Raw genomic sequence first — 21,273 nt, forward strand, 5'->3', positions numbered from 1 at the left:
TTAGATTTAGGTTGTGATGTCAGGAGACTAAAATTCAATGGCTAGACAGTGTCTAAGGTGGGAAAATATTATTCAAACCACTTATACCACATGTCTTTGGATTGTGGGTGAAACTGGAGGACCCAGAGAAAACCCACGTGGATACAGGGAGAACATGCAAACTCCACACAGAAATGACAACTGGCAGTGTGAGGCAACAGTGCTTACCACTAAGCCACCATACCGCTCCAGGCCAGAAATCAGTGTACATATTTATGTACACAAAGTACATATGCACACTGTACATACAGAATATATTTGCACAAACATTTAAACAAACTCACATTTCTTGAATACTGTTCAGTATGTTTCTTCTAAAGTTTCTAATCTCAAAAAGTTGATTTATACAATAGCACAGGGGTGCTCAACCCTGTTCCTGGAGATCTACCTTCCTGCAGATTTCAGTTGCAACCCATATTAAACCAAGTGTGCCGCAAGCCTACGTTTGAGTGAAGGTTTCGGCCGTTAGATCGCCCCCTGGGGGCTGGCTGCAGTACAAGTCATAAAGCCCGCCTCCTCCGTGTTAATGAAGGAGACTTGAGCCCAAATAAAAAAAAATATTACACTTGCAATAAAATGTCCCGAAAGATAGTTCTGGTCGATTAAGGCACTGGTTATTGTGCTGAAATAGGTGCAGATCTTCATTTTTGTAAACAGTTTGTTTTTAGCAGTAATTTAATGCTAGGCGTGTCATCGTGATTGACAGCTGTGATTGACAGTTTCTCAAAGCGCGGCGTCTGAGCTTCGGCAGGAGACTGAAGTAGACTGAAATGTTATTATTCGATTTCTGTGTTATTTTACCATGACAAAATGAGTTCAGCAGTAAACTATAGTTTCTGACATACATGATCCTGGTGGAACACTGTTTATTCGCTAAGTTCAGGGCTTTTTTCGGGCTTTATTAGTTTGCTGATACACGCCTAGCCACCCAGATAGCAAAACACAGTTCCGGCTAGATTCTCGCCTGCCGGAGACTTATCTCTTAGAGCTCAGACTGACTAATGTTACCTCTGCTGGACCTACTCCGGATGCCTGGACTCACTACCCAATTCCAGCCCGAGTCAATCGAGCCAGATGCGGCGGCCGAGCGAGCAGGCTCTGCCGCATGCGAGCCGGAATCAGCCTGCGACGCCGCAAGTAAGTTATATGCGGCCTGGAGCTGGCGCGATTGAATATATAAAACCCTCATATTTGTTAACGTTATTACATCCATTTGTGTTGATATGACAGCAAACGCATGCTGAGAAGTTCGGGGGGCGTAGTTGATTTTACATAAAGCGTTTGATTGGAAGCTCGACTCTGCTCATTTTCGCGGCTCCTCCTCTGGCTCCATCAGACAATCCTTCTGCGCATGTCAAGGCTCCAATTTCAGCAGTCTTTTGCGACAGTTTGTGCCCGTCAAGCAGGCGTTTTGCCCTCAAGGCGTTCAATGGGAAAAAGGGCTGTCGCGTCGTCCATATTTTTTACAGTCATTGTATTAAACACACCTGCCTGTAATTATCAAGTGCTGTTCAGGTCCTGATTAATTGGTTCAGGTGTGTTTGATCAGGGTTGGAGCTGAACTCTGTAGGAAGAACTCTGTAGGATGGTAGATCTCCAGGAACAGGGTTGAGCACCCCTGCAATTGCACATCAGCCAGGTGATGTATTAGTATTAGTATTGTATTGTATTACAATTGTATTGTATTGTATAGTATAGTATTGTATTGTATTACTATTGTATTGTATTGTATTACTATTAGTATTGTATTCAGGGCTCAACAATAAGGACTGCCCGGTGGCCCAGGGCCAGCGTGAGAGACACTTGGGACAGTAGACAGGATCATTACTGGCCCGATCAGGACAGTGCTGCCTTGTCACTAAACTTTAATTTGCCTGCGACTTTTTGTCAATTGCGTGCATTTTAAGTTTGTGCTTTTAAGTCTTTAAATGCTATCTTCTCTGTGATGTCGTAGATACTATATTGCTTTTCGGTTCGTCCGTGATGTTTTGAGCATGCTGTTTTTCCCCATAACCTAAGCTGCGTCTCAAATGGCACACTATGCACTATGTACTTATGCACTTACTCAACAGTATAGTATATGTATGTAGTGTCGTCCCAAATGGCACACTAAAGTTTTTTTTTACTAAGCAGAAATTCAAACCGTTTCCCTGATGACGTTTGATGTTTTGTTTGCATAACACTAAGAATTTTGCTCAACCATTTATTAACTTTTGAAATGCTAGATTTACAGACGTTATTTTTGACATATTATTTAAAATATTTGGCAAAAAAAGTATTAACTTCTTTTTATTTATTTATTTATTTTTTTGGTGGGGCCAGTAAAAATCTAAACCACTGGCCCGAATGGATCAGTAGAAAAAATTCTTAGCGTTGAACCCTGGTATTGTATTACTATTGTATTGTATTGTATTACTATTAGTATTGTATTGTATTACTATTACTATTAGTATTGTAATAATACTATTATATTAGTATTGTATTGTATTCCTATTACTATTATTATTGTAATAATACTATTATATTAGTATTGTAGTGTAGTATTGTATTAGTCAAACAATAAATGTTTTTTTTAAACAAGCTTTCATTGGAAGTAAAAATACTTTCAAATTAATGAGTCAAAATATTTTTATTACAGCTATTTGAAATTTGTCATCTAAATGAAGTGCTATTTACTATATATATATATATTATTACCTTTGTACCTGTATCATAGTACCTTTTCAAAATTAGTATTTCAATAATGAAGTATATTTACTGAAGTACTGTAGCTTGCACCCCTGATTTTCAATGTTTATTGTTTTGTACAATCATCAGATCGTACCTCTTATCTCTGATCTCTCCTTGCCTCCCCTCGTGAAGATCCGATTCATCATCTTTGAGATTATTTTTCCTAAACAAAAATGGTTCAAACTTGTTTAAGCAATTCCAACACATTTCCACACAAAATAGGAGTTCAGTCCACCTAAAATGTTAACATCAAATAACTGCTACATTATTGAACATAATTCTGTTTACACATACATATAGAGTTAAGGTCAATGTTTACATATCTTTCCACATGAGCTTTCTTGAACCAGTCCAAAATCAGCTAAACCAAAGAGGAAAATTCAGCTGAACCGAAGCGTGAGCTGTCATGAGGGCTCACAGTATATGCTGCATGATTGAGCTCGCCTCAGTTATGATTTGAGCTGTGTGCAACTTATGTATAGTTAATGTTGGCTACTATCACATTTCTCTAGCAGAAATTATGAAACCTTTGCAGAAAAACTGCCATGTGTACATGCAATTGACATGTCAGTGCATAATTAAAACATTGTACGAACCTAAGGCTGCATTCCCAACCCGAACAGTAAGCAACTGTTGTTGCCACAACATGCCTGGACACCTGTTCTACTGGCACTCTGGCCTATAAAAAGCCAATGTCATACTAGGGGCTGCATACACTCAGCCCCTAGTATGACATTGGCTTTTACAAGGGAATGATGGTCATAGTATTACAGGAAGTGCAAATCTTTAATGATACCCCAGAAGAAAACATTATGCAATTAGGAACATCAACACATTAACAAGACCCAGCCTTAAAGGAGTCGTCCCTTACGATATCACATTTTAAACTTTAGTTCATGTGTAATGTGGATGAACAACATCTCTGAATGTAATAGGCTCAAATGTTAATGCCAATAGAGACGGTTAGCTTAGCAAAAGCGCAGAGTAGTAAATTGTTCAAAATGGTAAGATTTAAAAAAAATTCGTTTGTTAAGCGCAAAGATTTGTTTCAAAACTATTTCTAAATTCAGTTCGAATTTCCAGCAAACGAATAAATGAATAATAATAACGAAGTGTGGTCAAACAACTGAGTTATATCCTAATACACATGCTGTGCCCCATATGGTCTGAAACCTGACAGGTGGACAAATCTAAGCTTGTTTTTAATAAAACAAATACAAATATGCGTATAATAAATAATACTGCTAATAATAATAACATTATACAAAAGCAAATTGTTATTAATAAACTGAAAAAGCATCCCGAGATGAAGAAGGCATGGAGAAAATAATATTTTTTGTAATAATACTTTTTCATTTGTAAAGATTTGTGTATTGCTGTACATCCTGTGTGTATAAAGCAGTGTGTAAGCGAGGCGCACAACTAACGCGCTTTGCGCTGGACTATAGACTTGCTTTGATCTGGTCTATTGAACTATTCTAGTTCCTCAAAATAGCAACGCACCAGCAATGCACCTTAACACACCTCCTTTTTTAGACCAGAACGCCTATGGGCGCACATATGAGCGCAAATGCATTTGCTATTTAAAAAGCGTAGCGCAAAATGTCAAAACGACTCCTGCGCCAAGCCGAAACTAGCAAACAACAATTGTGTCGCGCCGCATTGCGCCGGGTCTATGATAGGGCCCTCAGAGTCTCTCAGAGTCTCTCAGGGCCATTGACAGTCATTCTGAGACAACATAGGAGAGTGAAGACTATGAATTACATGTGTAATGGCCCTACAGTTCCTGCTCCAACTGTGTCGCAATGTGCTTAAACAAATAACAGAGGATCTAAAATGCTCCCACTTAACTCTCATGTCTCTGTTAATGAGTGTGTAAGGACAACTCTTAGATAGGTAGGCACACAAACATGCTCCCACAAAAAACAATCATCCTTCTGCATCATTCAGGTAACAACACATTTAGAATAAAGTGTTTGTCAAACTTTAAACAAGCTATTTTTGTTTAATAAATTTAACAATCATTTTCTTTTGTGGATTAAATGCAAACATATTCTATGTAAAACATCTTTTTTAAAGTCAGTGTTTAATTAAAAAAAGTATTTTGCATTTTGTCATAATAATTTTGTCATAATTGACTTGTATAATCCACTTATTTTTGGAAAAATAATCAACATTTCTGCAAGATTTATGTAAACATTTGACCTCAACTATGTATATCTATATTTTCACCTGGTTAACATGTGGCTGAGAGGGCTGATGCCTCTTCGATTGTTTCCTGTGTTCTCTCCACTGTGACCCTGATGAAGAAAGGTACAATACATACTGTACATTAAGTCAATGTAATAAAAGTGTAATTTTTAAATAAAATAAAAACATACATTTTCTCAGACTTGTTAATCAAAGTGTAGTGCTGAAATCTGCACCCATTTAAAGACCCATTGCTTTATGTGTTTCTGTTCTCTCTGTGTTTCCTGTGCTAATCCCTTTGTTTATCACCATGAGTACCATTGTTAGTTGCCGCAGTGACTGTCTGCCCCCCTTGTTATGTGTTATATTTCAGTCAATGTTTGTAGGTTGTCTTTTGATATTCGAGTTTCCATAGTATATTGACAATCAATTTTGTTTGTAGTGTCTTCAAAGCTGAAGTTGGTTTAAAGAGCTTATTTTGGAATGGAGACAATTTGTAGGTATTAGTGATCTGTGGCTCCTGGGGTCCGTTCTTCGTACCTCGCTTAAATGATCTAAGATGATTTGGCAGATCCTGGAACTTTAAATCTTAATAACTGATCTGTGGCTAATTTGGTCAGACGCATTCACGACTGCGCGGTTTATGAAAATAAATGAATATCTTTCCAGGCAGACACATTTAGCTGCTAGATGTTGGTCAGATAACATTTCTGTTCCTTCTTAATGCCAACTGTGTAAAAAAGTTAATGATGAAATGCTTATGATAAGCCGTTGTTTGTTTACCTTTAAGCTTACCTGACGCGTGTGCACGTAAAGCAGCCGGTGCGCGCCAGAACACACATATTATGTACATCTCGACATGTAAATGTGTTCCTCCATATGATTTCATCGTTGTTCACAATACTTATCCATCCACAGAGTTTGTAATGTAATCGAATGTTTACAAATACAAAGCACAGCCGTTTAGAGCTCATTTCTGGTTAATGATGTCAGAATTTACCGGTATTTTGGAATGGATGTGTGAACGGTCTTTTCTGGAAAAATTCTGTAACGGCCTTGCCTGTGTGAACAGTGCTTTATTAATTTACCGGTAAAGTCGTTCCGGAAATTTTCAGGAGACCTACCGGTATCACTGTGTGAAAGGGGCTAATACTATATATTGCAGACATAAAAACCTGTAGTCTAGCGCCTTCCTGGGTCCACCAGTTCTCAAAGTCACTTTGGATTTTTACTTTCGACTTTTCAAGTAACAGCTGCAGATGTTCAATCTCTGTTTTCAAATCTTTTAAACATCCAGATGTGATCTTGTAACTATAAAGATAGAAAAAAAGAACAGATATACAAGTATTACACAGAACACATTCCATAAAGATCATAAACTTCATGAGACATAAGAAAGTTTTAATTGAGATGTACATTTAACATTAAAGAAGCTTGTTGTTGTGAATAGGGTATATGCGGAAGAATGCAGAAGAACTTTTTATTTGTCTGTAACTTGGGTTAAGCGCTTCCGGTGAACTGTATGCCATTACAAAATCGACACGTTTAAGGTCTGTTTTCTTTAAAAAATCGGAGATCTCCACTGGCTGAGTGATATCCGCTATAAAGTGGGTCTCAGATTGTACAAGAAGCACTGCATTAAATTACAATTTCCCCACCACGTCTTTAAAATATGAATATCTATTTTACCCCAGTATATTCAAGTTTCTGCGCTAGCCTGCTGATTCTGATGGGCGCATGCGAGTAAACGACTTTTTGTCTCGTTTTGACGCTTGAGCAAGTAAATGCAACCCAGGCTCATTCTGAAAACGTAGTCCGTTTCTTGAAACCGCGAAATACGCCCGGTGAGGTATGTATTTTTGCAGTTTTTGTTTTCGCAAACCCAAGAGAGACCGCTGCGTGCACTTTATCCTATCTCAAATTTCTCCCACGAGTGCCGTTGGTGCCCACTATTCTCGCGGAAACCCACCAGAGGCCGCTGTCGACTGAACGTCTGTCTGACTGACTCAATGACTGGCTGGCCAGCTGGCCAATCGACTGACCCGCCCACCCACTTACTTCCCTAAACCCAAGCAACAATTTACAAAAGCCGTCCAGAAAAAAGAAACGCCTTCGTCTGATGTTTACCATGTTTTCGGATTTTACCACATTCCCACCCTGTAATTCGCTTGTTCGTTTTTTTTTTTTTTTCATTCTGTTTTTGTCTTACCTGATTTCTGGACCTGCTCTTCCCTGAACTCGAACCCCGTCATGGTCATCTCCCCTCTGCATCTCAAGTCAGTCGACGTACACTATGAGATAACTGAATAAACTGGTTGCGGCGGGAAAGCTGCCACAGGGGGTAAGCAGTCAACCGGTAAGCGTGAATAAGAATGGCGTTAAACCATGCCCGTGGGACTACGTTTTTCAGAATGAGCCTTTGTTGACTAAATAAATGCCAAAGTCTACTTAACTGATTGTATTTTAATTTCATTACAACATCGATGCTGTAAAAGAAACCGTATAAAATAGAAAAAGTCACATGAACCGGAAGTTTATCAGTTGTGGAAGAAACACTAGCTCCGCATATACCCTATTGTTATTTTAATTAAAAAGAAACACACTTCTTCTTCTCCTCCTCTATCTGGGTAAGGATTTTCTCCTCAAAAGGATCCAACTCTGATTCTGTTTGATTTCCTGTTAAGCCTAAAAAGAACAGAATAAAGAGAAACTGATGTAATGTGACTTATTTCAGACGAAGGTCAAAAACTTGACTTTTGTCAAACTGTACAAAAAGTCAAAACATTCAGCAATTCTAAATGCATGGCCAGGTCATTCAGATTGTTTTGCTGTTGTTACTTTAGGTATGTCCTGTAAATTTTATAGAAAGGCTATAAAATGAGAGCAGCTCATCAAACTACAGTCAGCAAGCAAACATCTCACCCAATACATTCAATCAATTCCCTCTGCCTTTCCACCAATGCTCATCTGACTAGCATTGTCAGAAGTTGTAGTATGCAGAGTAAAGCACTCACTTCAGCAAGATAACTGAAAATCCAAAAAACAGTTTGATTGATCAAACTGAAATTACAAAGGCCATTGAGCAAAGCTGCAATTGTGGTGCACGTCTTCTCAAGGAAGTACAGTGTGATTTGTAGTAAATTTGTAATCAAAATACACACAAAGAAACCCAGAAAAGTCAATGGGTAAATAGCGGTTTGCTGAATAAACTGAAGATTTACCTGCTTTCATTGACTACGTTTACATGGACATCACTTATCAAATTATTTGCCTTAATCTGAGTAAGATTATGATATGATGAAGGTGTATTCAGGAGCTGCTTTTTGAATGTTCCTTCATGTTATAGCATGTTATAGCACATAATTCGATTATCGGCATTGCGTCACCACAATATGCACGTTTCTTCCGCAGTTTCGTGTAATTTCAGGTGTTTCATTTTTAATTTGTAGACTTTAACTGCAATTTGGCACATTTTTGCTCTCATTCAGAAACATTTCATGCTTGACCTCCGTGACTGAGGTATTGGAGGCAGGAACTGCTGAAAGAGTGTTGTTTTAATGGAATTTGTTACCGCATGCCATATGGGAAAAACCCTCCGCAGACTGATGTGCTAATTGTGTTAAAAGAAAATGTGACTACAGATTGAAAAAAAGTATGTTAGCAATAGAAAAAAAAAATAGAAAAAAAACTGTAAATTTTATTACAAACACTGTTACCAGGGCCATGCCACAAACTGATCCGGAATATGAGGATTTGGTAAGGGAAAAGATTATGTGAAAGAAAATAAAGAAGTAATTTTTATGTCACCAACCTTGGACTGCCATTTGCTTTCGTCTGTTTTTCAGCTCGCCCTTCAGATAGTCTAAAAAAGAAGGAAAGAGATTGATTAATTGATTGATTGATTGATTGATTGATTGATTGATTGATTGATTGATTGATTGATTGATTGATTGATTGATTGATTGATTGATTGATTGATTGATTGATAACGTTGACAGGTTAGAGTGGAGGTCTTCAAACTTGCTCCTGTGGACCCACTGCAGATTTTAAAAATCTGATTCAAAAAAAGAGATCTCAATGAACTGAACTGTGTCAGCAACAAACTGAACATTTAAAATTTGTGAGAAGAAAACTCTGTCCGTTGCTTGCATGCTTTCTATTTTGTGGTATTTTACTTGCTTTTAGTTTCTGTTATCTGCCTATTAAAGACAAAAGACTTTTAAAATACTATTCCTACCAAAATTGCATGTGAGTAAAAATGAGTAAATAAATAAAAATAAAAAAATAAAAGTTTAACAGAGCAAAGAAATACACACATGTGTTCCCACAGTGTTCCCTGTAATAGTTTATTTTTTCTTCTATAAAAAAAGTTTTTAAAAAAATTTAAGGTCAATATTACTTGCCCCTTCAAGAATGTTTTTTTTTTTTTTTTTTTGTCTACAGAACAACCCACTGTTGCACTTTAAGCTGAATACTAGTAGCTTGCAAAATAACTAGTAAAATATTATGTATTCATCAACATTAACTGTCAACATCAACTGTTATTATCAGTAATTAGAAGTTAGTTATGAAATCTATTATGTTTAATTATGTGTCCAACTGTATGTACACTGTGTGTGTTTGTGTAATATATATAACATACAGTGCATCCGGTAAGTATTCATAGCGCTTCACTTTTTCCACATTTTTTTATGTTACAGCCTTATTCCAATATGGATTAAATTAATTAATTTCCTCAGAATTCCACACACAATACCCCATATTGACAATGTGAAAAAAAGATTTTTTTTTAAATGTTGTAAATTTATTACCAAAAAAAACTCTGAAAAACCACATGTACAAAAGTATTCACAGTCTTTGCCGTGATGCTCTAAATTGAGCTCAGGTACATTTTGTTTCCACTGATCATTCTTGAGATGTTTCAGCAGCTTAACTGGAGTTCACCTGTGGTCAATTCATTTGATTGGATACACCTGTCTATATAAGGTTTCAGGGTTGACAGTGCATGTCAAAGCACAAACCAAGCATGAAGACAAAGGAATTGTCTGTAGACGTCTGAGACAGAATTGTCACGAGGCACGAGGCTGGGGAAGGTTACAGAAACATTTCTGCTGCTCTGAAAGTTCCAATGAGCACAGCGGCCTCCATCATCCGTAAGTGGAAGATGTTTGGAACCACCAGGACTCTTCCTAGAGCTGGCCGGCCATCTAAGCTGAGTGATCGGGGGAGAATGGCCTTAGTCAGGGAGGTGATCAATAACCAGATTGTCACTCTGTCTGAGCTCCAGCGTTCTTCTGTGAAGAGAGGAAAACCTTACAGAAGGACAACCATCTGTGCAGCAATCCACCAATCAGGCCTGTATGGTAGAGTGGCCAGACGGAAGCCACTCCCCACCTGGAATTTGCCAAAAGGCATCTGAAGGACTCTCAGACCATAGGAAACAAAATTCTCTGGTCTGATGAGACTAAAATTGAACTCTTTGGAGTGAATGCCAGGCGTTACGTTTGGAGAAAACCAGGCAGCGCTTATCACCAGGTTAATACCGTCCCTACAATGAAGCATGGAGGTGGCAGCATCATGCTGTGGGGATGTTTTTCAGCAGCAGGAACTGGAAGGCTAGTCAGGATAGAGGGAAAGATAAATGCGGCAATGTACAGAGACATCCTGAATGAAAACCTGCTTCAGAGTGCTCTTGACCTCAGACTGGGGTGACAGTTTATCTTCCAGCAGGACAATGACCCAAAGCACACCGCCAAAATATTAATGGAATGGCTTCACAACAACTCTGTGAATGTCCTTGAGTGGCCCAGCCAGAGCCCAGATCTTAATCCTATGGAACATCTCTGGAGAGATCTGAAAATGGCTGTACACCGTCACTTCCCATCCAACCCAATAGAGCTTGAGAGGTACTGCAAAGAGGAATGGGCAAAAATTTCCAAAGACACGTGTGCCAACCTTGTGGCATCATATTCAAAAAGACTTGAGGCTGTAATCGCTACCAAAGGTGCATCAACAAAAGTATTGAGCAAAGCATGTGAATACTGATGTATATATGATTTTTCAGGGTTTTTGTTTGTAATAAATTTGCAACAATTTCAAAAAAATCCTTTTTCACATTGTCATAATGTGGTGTTGTGTGTAGAATGTTGAGGAAATAAATGAATTTAATCCCTTTTGGAATAAGGCTCTAAGATAAAAAAATGTGAAAATAGTGAAGCTCTATGAATACTTTCCGGATGCACTGTACAATCACCCCCCCACACACAGAGAATTCTAAATAGTTATAAATGAATCATAAAAGGTTGACTGTTATAATGTTAAATCTATATGATATACTAAATAACAACTGGCAAAATTTGGCAAAAAGTTTGACTTACTGACTCTGGTCCGGATCTGGTTAACTTGCTCACCAAGTGCCTTAGCTTCAACAAACCTGCAAAACGAAACAGCCAATGAGAAAATCTTTGTCATATGTCTACAGAGTGAAATTTAAAAAGTTACAGTTTTTCGAGAATAGTAATCTTAAATTAAATAAAAGAATAAACTTGTAAGTATGTAGATTAATACTGATCAAGTCAGGGCCGGAGTGGGACTCTTCTTCAGCCCTGGAGTTTCAAGCCTCAGACCGGCCCACCTCAGTTCACCACTGACTATATTAAAGTAAGGTTATTTCCAATTCAGTTTCTAATGACACTATCACGTCTTTTTTTGAGAAAACAGCTCTTTTAGAACTTCAAATGTTCAACAACCCTTACAGTATTATGTCTTAACAATAAAAATGAAAAAAAAAAAATTGTTACTCAGACAAGGACCGAACCCAGGTTGGCCGCGTCATTATCTAATCGTGCTAACCACTGTACCACAACAGCTGTACGGTGATTGGTGACTTATCTAGTTATATCATCAACTTGCAGGCTGCATCCTGCTCACGAGGCTGCGAGAAAATAGATAAAAAGAGCAGAACTGCGGTAAAATAATGAATAAGAAGGCTGTGGTCAAGTAAATAAATAAATTATTTTTAAAAAGTGTGACTGCTGAGAGCAACCGATTCTGGAACTAGGGACACCGGCCCTCGCGGCCAAAAAACGGACCGGCCCACCGGGAATTCTCCCGGTCCTCCCGATTAGCCAATCCGGGCCTGGATCAAGTACAACATAAGATAAATTAGCAAAATAATAAAGCCAGAAAGCCTTTTATAGTCTAAAGCTACAGTCTATACCAACCTAACAAGGACAAAAACATTGTTTATATCAATCAAACTAAATAAAATTATAAACACTCAAAACAACAATATCGGGCGAAGCAGTGGCGCAGTAGGTAGTGCTGTTGCCTTACAGCAAGAAGGTCGCTGGTTCGAGCCTCGGCTCAGTTGGCGTTTCTGTGTGGAGTTTGCATGTTCTCCCTGCGTTCGCGTGGGTTTCCACCGGGTGCTCCGGTTTCCCCAACAGTCCAAAGACATGCGGTACAGGTGAATTGGGTAAGCTTATTTGTCCACAGTGTATGAATATGTGTGTGTGAGTGTGTGTGTGGATGTTTCCCAGAGATGGGTTGCGGCTTGAAGGGCATCCGCTGCGTAAAAACTTGCTGGATAAGTTGGCGGTTCATTCCGCTGTGGCGACCCTGGATTAATAAAGGGACTAAGCCCACAAGAAAATGAATGAATGAATGAATGAACAACAATATCTATATTTCTCAAACTAAAAATTCAATAATCAATAACATAAAGAGAGCACAACAGCCTAGAAATGGCATAACAGCTGTTTATACGTTTCGAAAGTGTTATTCCAGAGCAACACAAACAGCATGCAGAAGTATAAATGCTCGACTACACGCATTGACTACAGGCTTTCCTCTGTGCAAACGCACGGTCCACTAGGCTGCATGTTTTTCCTGACCCTGTCAATCAAATGCAGATTCGCCAGGTTTCGAAATGCTTCTGAAATGGCTGATGCTTGGAATCGTTTTAGTCATGTGACCTGTTTTTCAAATCTCTTTTTCACATGATCTGTGTGTTGCGGATCATACTTTGGTCCAGTGTTTCGAAACATTTGCACTTTGGGATCTCGACACTGTGTCGAAATGTCAGTTTCACGTCAGCCATCCTTAAATTGAGATAATGATAACTAGATGTTTTGACTGGTTTTTGTTGTTTTAAGATGCAGTGAAATCAAGCAAAATAGTTGTGTTTTGAATTCTGATTCAAAAGAAACAAACTTAGACTAATCTAAACCCAAAATCTCCACAACATGTTAAGGTGTACAGATGTTAAGTCGCCAGCAGTGCACAGAACAAGTGACATGGAAGTGTGTTTTAAAGTCCAAGCTTAAAAGTCAACAGGTGAGTCTGTGACAAAACATTTTCAGCAAATAAAGGTGAGGGAGATTTGTTTTTACTTACTCATGTATTTAATCATTTTCTTTTCGGCTTAGTCCCTTTATTAATCTGGGGTCGCCACAGCGGTATGAACCGCCAAAATATCCAGCATGTGTTTCACACAGCGATTGCTCTTCCAAATGCAACCCATCACTGGGAAACATCCATACACACTCATTCACGCACATACACTACGGACAATTTAGCTTACCCAGTTCACCTATTGTTACGATAACCAGCGATCGTTCTCCGGAAATCGCTGGTTTCCACTATAATCATGAACTTCACTTCTGCATTTCCCAGGACTACATATTCATACATGCACTTCCAAACACGCACGCCTGCTCATTCATCTCGCTTGATTACATACACCAGCTGAACCTTGTCAAGGGCTGATAACACACCATACTTAAGCCATTCATGAACCCATCCAGTTTGCTGAGTCTTGTTTATATGTAAGGTGACATTACAACGCGTTATCCTGGTCTTGTTTTCCCGTGTTTTCATCCTAGCCTTGTTTATCCAGTTCTCCTGTTTAGCCGCCTGCCTTCTGACCTCCTTGCCTGTTATTCGACTACGATTCTGGACTGTCTCAATATACCTGTTTACACCAGTTTTGACCATTGCTTGCCTGACTACGATTAAACCTGCATTTGGATCCTACCTTCTGTTGTCAGTGTCACTCCCCGTCGTTACACCTATAGTGCATCTGTTTGGACTGTGGGGGAAACCGCAGCACTCGGAGGAAACCCACACCAACGTGGGGAGAACATGCAAACTCCACACAGAAATGCCAACTGACTTAGCCGAGGCTTGAACCAGCAACCACACTGCGCCACCGTGAAGCCCCTAATTCATTTATTTTGTGTTTATTTATTTATTTATTTATTTAACATATTCTAAAATAAGTATTCCAGTAGTAATGAACAGCAAACCACATGTCAGGTGAAGGTATCAGACAGAACATGTGTATTTCAACAACTGGTTGGACAAGGATGCAGAATGAAAATACAGTGTTTGCAAGGTAGGGGACAGAACAAAGACATAGCCACAAAGACATGATTGGACATGGCAGAACATGAATGCATAGAAAGGATACATTTCTAAAACAATGTGACAAGGCAAAGCAGACATGTAGGATGAGTAGGAGGGCAAATCAATGAGGTAAAGGCAGATAAAAGAAGATAAAGTCATGACATGAATAGCTGGACTACCTCCTCAGCCAAAACAGGGGAGACATGGAAGCCCCCACCCCAAACATCTGTAAGCAATGAGATGATCAGGAGTGATGGCAGGCCCGGATTGGCTAATCAGGAGGACCGGGAGAATTCCCGGTGGGCCGGTCTGTTTTTTGGCCGCGAGGGCTGGTTTCCCTAGCTCCAGAATCTGTTGCTCTTAGCAGTCACATTTTTAAAATTTATTTATTTATTTACTTGACCACAGCCTTTTTATTCATTATTTTTACCGCAGCTCTGCTCTTTTTATCTATTTTCTCGAAGCTTCGTGAGCAAGATGCAGCCTGCAGGTTAATGAGTCAGATGAGTCACAACTCTATGTATAGATTGTGGTCCAGTGGTTAGCACGTTATGTTACGATGTCGCTCACCCGGGTTCGATCCTCGTCTAAGTAATTAATTTTTTTCATTTTAATTTTTAAGACATATAATACTGTTATGGTTGTTGAACATTTGAAGTTCTAAAGCAGCTGTTTTCTCAAAAAAAAAGACGTGATAGTGTCATTAGAAACTGATTTGGAAATGACCTTATTTTAATATAGTCAGTCGTAAACTGAGGTGGGCCGGTCTGAGGCTTGAAACTCCAGGGCTGAAAAGGAGTCCCACTCCGGCCCTGAGTGATGGGTAATAGGAATGGAAGAGACAGGACTATGTTACATGTCCATCTCCAGTTTTGACTCATCAGAGAACTGGGCAAGGAATGATGGAAATAAGTGTAGAAGGGGAAGGAGTCACAAAACAACAACAGACGCACTAAACCAGTGGTCACCAAACTTGTTCCTGGAGGGCCGGTGCCCTGCAGATTTTAGCTCCAACCCTAATCAAACACACCTGAACAAGCTAATCAAGGTCTTACTAGGTATACTTGAAACATCCAAGCAGGTGTGTTGAGGCAAGATGGAGCTAAACCCTGCAGGGACACCGGCCCTCCAGGACCAGGATTGGTGACCCCTGCACTAAACACTGAGAACATTCAGATGACACAACAGTCACGACAGGATTCTGACACTTGTATACACCGACCTTTGTTGCAAAACAGCTCTTTTATCTTCGATTGATAAATGCTCTTTATGGTCCCTCAGAAAGACTTCAAATACCTCCTGCTGACCTGCAGATAATTCTGGCACTGGAAAAGAAGGATGCATAATGTTAAAGTTTTGACATTTCTTTTTTTAATACTTGTAGTTTGAATATTTCTTTGTTAGAATGTTGCTGTGGCGAGGGGGCGGGGCCAAGAGCCATGACAATGAAACGAGGCCTGCCGCAGATGAGAAACACCTGTGGCACACAACGGCCTCGAATCCCACAGAAGGAGCTCTGGACTATAGGAGGAACGATGGTAGAGGAGAACGAGAGAGGACCGGGCCTGGACTTATTGTTTGACTTTTGCTTTCAGTTTGTTTGATTTATTCATTAAAAACGTATTAAAAGGTTGTCGGTTCTCCGCCCCCTTCTTCCCGGCGGCCAGGTGGCCGTAAACTTCATTACAGTGGTGCCGACATCCGGGAGAAGTAGGGACATATTGTCCAGTTGCTCTCGCCGCTGAGAGGGAGGGCGAGTGTTCAGGAGTACACCAGAATGGGAGAGAAACCTCTTCGTCTGCCCAGAGTGCCGGGGGGGCCTGAGGCTGACGAGGAAAAGATGTGCCTGCTGCCGGCTCCCAGCATGGGGAGGAGCAGGGGACGTGGGGCTCATCACTGGCAGGGAAAGTGCTGGGGAATCACCACGATTTGTCAAGTTGCAAAAGCCTCCTTCCGTCCACCGAAGCAGGAGCGAAGAGGGACACTAGAAATGCCGCCAGCCAGGAGGACCTCTTTGCCTCTCTCCCTGCTCTCAGTCTACACTGTCTTTCCTCTGTTTTTTTACATCTCCTCTTCTCTTAGCCCATCTCATAGGTCTCGCCCCCCCAGGAGTATGCACAGCCATGGAGTGCCCCCGGCCTGTGATGAGAAATGGGGGTATGTGGTGGGGGCAGGACCGATAGCCATGGGAACAAAACGAGGCCTGCCGCAGATGAGAAACACCTGTGGTGCACATTATGCTAGTCAGTTTGTTTGCTATTTAACAGGGACCCTGACCATCATCTGGAGACAGGAAACCACCGCATCCAGAAATGCACAGCTGGTATGAAAAAAAACACATATGTTGCTATTCTAGAGTGGAAATTTGTTTCTCTGTGAATACAATTCTTAGGTCTGTCACTTCTGGTAAAATAAATCAATGATTATTATTTAAATTTTTTTCTTTTTTTGATGTCACATCATATTTCAGGTTCTCAAATCAATCAAATGCCCTTTAGTACTTGTTAGGTCCCGGCCTCTTCAAGATGCTATTTCTGCATGCTGAAATTCATCATTTATTCACATCAATGTTCAAACCAAGGATTGTCCTAAACACTTAAAAATATAACATAATAACAAACAGCAGCCAGACTGTGTTGATCTGAGCTCCTCATTTCTTTTGAAATCTGCAGTGCACAGCACCTTTCAACTGCAATGCCCGAGGGGGGAAAACCATTGCAGACAGACCTACACAGTTAGTATACAGGCGAAAAAAAAAAAAAGATTCAAAATTAAATCCGTAGCTGCGTCCGAAACCGCATACTTCTATACTATACAGCAATGGTTCTCAAACCTTTTTCATCAAGTACCACCTCAGAAAAAAATTGTCACTCCAAGTACCACCATAACGAGCAGTATTGAAATACAGTAGCGAAGTAGTCCCAATAAAGCAGCTACAGCTCTGCACAGTTCAAAAATGGGGCAGATTAATTCCTATTATTAAAAATATTTATTGTTGTCAGCCACTTTAAATATTATAAAGAGTCTGAACATTAACACTGCACTGTGCTTATTTGTAAAAAAACAAATAAATAAATAAATAAACTAAACACGTCAACATTTAAATTAAATTGTGCTTTTAAAGGTTAAAAATGGTAGGTTACTGTTCTTAAAAATGTAAAAAAAAAAAAAAAACTGCTGTACTTAAACACCTGGAAATATTGCCTGGACCTTAGAAATATACACTATATGTCATCATATTCATATATAAATCATTTTTGAAAAATTTTGAAATACATGTATAACATGTACATACATGTATGACATAATTGATTCCTCCGCGTACCACTAGAAGGAAGCCTGCGTACCACTAGTGGTACACGTACCACAGTTTGAGAACCACTGCTATACAGTATGCTAAAATCAGTATGTGAGCTGAGTAGTATGTCCGAATTCATAGAATTCGAAAAACAGTATGCGAGAAGTATCCAGATGACTTACTACTTCCGGCAAGATTCTGGAGTGCGCATCCCATGCATGCTGCGCTATCCCATGATGCCCCACGAGAGAATTCATGAATGGGAGTAAAGCGACGCAAATTACACAGGTACATCACGTGACTATGTCAAAATGGCGAATGTAGTATGTCCGAATTCCATTCATACTTTTTACATTCATACTGTACAGAACGTACTTTTCTAACGGCCGAGTAGTACGTTTAAATTCAAATGCAGTACCTACTGAGTAGTAGGCGGTTTCAGACGCAGCCCATGACACAGTGTCTGTTTTTATTTGAATAGTACTATACTAACACTAGTGCTAGTGAATAGTACTATAACTAGTTACTTTATAACAAATTCTACCCAACACTGCAACTAAAATCACAGCAGCCCAGAGAGATGCAGCACAGACTAAAACAGTGGATCATATTTGCAACTTGATAAAGACCACAAAACATATCAAATCCACTTGAATTATGCAAAAATCTGTATTTTAGATGTGATGGAATGGAGAGTTAGACTCAGTATTAATATTATTGTAATGATAGGGGTTGACAACAAGGGCTCTGCGTGTGTGTGATCAATTATAGACTGAGGCCATGTCTACACTAATCCGGATAAATTTGAAAACAGAGTTTTCGTTTAAAAACGCTTCACGTCCACACTGTCGTTTTCATTCGTTTTCCAAAACTTTGTCATCCTCACTGAAACAGCTAAAAACAATTTCGCCCTGTACGGCGCATGCGTGAAACGTAAGACGATTCGAAACGCGTCATTTCCGCTTGACGTTTATTTTCTTTCCGGTTCTTTAAAACGTCGCGGCAAAATGTCGAGGAAGTTTTTTAAATGGACTGACAGTGAGGTGGAGTTGCTGCTTCAAGTAACGCACGAATTCAAAGCTGCGAAAGAGAGTGAAAATATAGACTGGGAGACGTGCCAAAACAAATACGCTGAAATATTGGACCGCTTCAAAGAACAATATCGTACTGATGGCGCTGCTTACCCTCACAGTAAGGACGACATCACTAAACTAATAATAACAACTAAATTAAAGGCTATACGGCTTAAGTACAGACACGCGGTGGATTCCGGAAAGAAAAGCGGGCATGGAAGAGTAGTACTGTTGTACTTTGAACTGTGTGAACAGATCTGGGGTGGTTCTCCGGCCGTCACTACCATTAGTTGCGGTATCGAAACAAACGACATAAACAACGGAAGCATTCTGTGTCCTTTGATGAAAACCAAGCTGGAGCATGTACAAACTTACATTAATTTTTAACAAAGCTGTCAAAACTGAGAGCATCCAAAACAAATGCTGCACAATGTGGTCCATCATTTTTGCTGTATTAGTAACATGACTGTGTCACATGACTAAAAATGCGTCATCATTTTTGAAAGCCTCCGTTTTCTTAGTCCACACTACGACGCAAAAACGGCGTTTTCAAATTTATCCACTTTGGAGAGCGTTTTCAAAAAGACACGTGTTCGTTTTTTAAAAACGCGTCTCAGTGTGGACGGAAGGGCAAAACAGAGACAAAAATATGCGTTTTCAAATGAAAACGCATTAGTGTGGACATGGCCTGAGGCTATTATGAGTTTTAGCTCAACAGCTCTGACTAGCACAGTTGTGAAATAAAGTGAACGCTATTGGCTACTCTGTCTAACCCTGTCTGTTACAAAAGAGATTACAACATTGTGTAAAATATCTGATATAAAATGATATCACGATGGCCACAAGGATGAAAACTCTGCCTTTAATATCCATTGTTATTAAAAGGGAAACTGATTTGACACCATCTTAAACATGCCTCTGTAGGAAATGTTTTGAAGTGTTGAAGCCATCAAAATCAACATTTGTTTAATACACAACTTATTAGGTCAGTGGAAATGTTGTTTTTGTACTTTCCACCGGAGGTCGCGTTTTAATCACAGATTTTGAGGGCCGTTCTCAATGAATGAATGAAATATGGTTTCCACTAAGGCAACCCGTGGTGCTGAATTATAATTGGCTAAACTGGCATTGGTTTCCCAGAGATGGGTTGCAGCTGGAAGGGCATCCGCTGTGTAAAAACTTGCTGGATAAGTTGGCGGTTCATTCCGCTGTGGCGACCCCGGATTAATAAAGGGACTAAGCCAACAAGAAAATTAATGAATGAATAAACTGCCATTGGCTGGTTCAAGAGAACCAAAACGAAGACAGCAACCTAGCATGGAAAATACAATTTCAAAGCAGAATAACTGACTTCAACATAGTTTTTTAGATAAACAAGAATGTTCACTTAGCATGTTTCTTAAATATCTGCAAACATATTATGGTTTTGTTATGCTTTAGAAGAGTCAAAAACTTACGACACCTTTAAGTGAATGTCATACACACATCTGAGATCTTGTACTCACCTCTTTTTCCAGTCATCAAATGCTGAGCATGTATGTCACCATTAGAGCTGTCATATTTTGCACTCTCTGCTGCCTCTAGCGTTGTCGGTGATTCATTTTTATTCTGTGGCTTTGTCATCTGAGAAGTGACATCTTGAAGTTTCTTCTTTTCTCTTTTGAGCATATTCACCAATATACCTGAAAAGCTTAAGTTAAGGATAAAGATTTTGATACAAAGATAATCAAATGCAAAACTAGGATTCTGATCTTCTTTTAAAAGTCTGTAAATATCACAGCAACCAGCAGCAGCATACTCTACTATTTATGGTGCTGTTGCAACTGAGGAAAGATATTTGGAGTCCTTGACTTCTGGATGCCCTCATTTACCAGAATTCACCAAGTTTAATGCATACTCCTTTTACTAGTTTTACAGTGCATCCGGAAAGTATTCATAGCACTTCATTCTTGATTTCACATTTCACATCTTCACATTTTTTATGTTAGGGCCTTATTCCAAAATAAATCAAATTCATTTATTTCCTCAAAATTCTACACACAATACCCCATAATGACAATGTGAAAAAAGTTTTTGAAATTGTTGCAAATTTATTAAAAATAAAAAACCTGAAAAATCACAAGTACTTAAGTATTCACAGCCTTTGGCGTGAAGCTCTAAATTGAGCTCAGGTACATTCTGTTTCCACTGATCAATCTTGAGATGTTTCAGTAGCTTAATTGGAGTTCACCTGTGGTAAATCCAGTTGATTGGACATGATTTGAAAAGGCATTCACCTGTCTATATAAGGTTTCAGGGTTGACAGTGCATGTCAAAGCACAAACCAAGCATGAAGACAAAGGAACTGTCTGTAGACCTCCGAGACAGGATTGTCTCAAGGCACAAGGCTGGGGAAGGTTACAGAAACATCTCTGCTGCTCTGAAAGTTCCAATGAGCACAGCGGCCTCCATCATCCGTAAGTGGAAGATGTTTGGAACCACCAGGACTCTTCCTAGAGCTGCATCTAAGCTGAGTGATCACGGAAGAAGGGCCTT

At 39.5% G+C, this 21,273-nt stretch overlaps 1 protein-coding gene across 10 annotated transcripts in view; it reads right to left on the reverse strand.

Annotated features, from left to right (window-relative positions):
- The window catches only part of kif6 (kinesin family member 6), a 69,892-nt gene that overhangs the window by 17,839 nt on the left and 30,780 nt on the right, over positions 1-21,273 (reverse strand). For 5 of the 10 annotated variants that reach the window (XR_012392734.1, XR_012392731.1, XM_073927282.1 and 2 more), the window contains 8 exons: positions 20,244-20,420; positions 15,590-15,692; positions 11,337-11,392; positions 8,771-8,821; positions 7,563-7,644; positions 6,135-6,270; positions 5,002-5,069; positions 2,864-2,932 (listed from right to left, as the gene is read on the reverse strand). Coding sequence is in view for 3 of the 10 variants with exons in the window: in XM_073927282.1 (XP_073783383.1) it covers positions 2,864-2,932; positions 5,002-5,069; positions 6,135-6,270; positions 7,563-7,644; positions 8,771-8,821; positions 11,337-11,392; positions 15,590-15,692; positions 20,244-20,420 (742 nt within the window). In the remaining 7 variants the exon portion in view is untranslated. Of the gene's footprint in view, positions 1-1,526; positions 1,658-2,863; positions 2,933-5,001; positions 5,070-6,134; positions 6,271-7,562; positions 7,645-8,770; positions 8,822-11,336; positions 11,393-15,589; positions 15,693-20,243; positions 21,126-21,273 lie in introns of all 10 variants that reach the window. The other 5 variants (XR_012392736.1, XR_012392733.1, XR_012392735.1 and 2 more) reach the window with 3 other exon arrangements.

The sequence above is a fragment of the Danio rerio genome, chromosome 17 (genome assembly GCF_049306965.1).
Source record: "Danio rerio strain Tuebingen ecotype United States chromosome 17, GRCz12tu, whole genome shotgun sequence".
NCBI classification, from domain to species: Eukaryota; Metazoa; Chordata; class Actinopteri; order Cypriniformes; family Danionidae; genus Danio; species Danio rerio.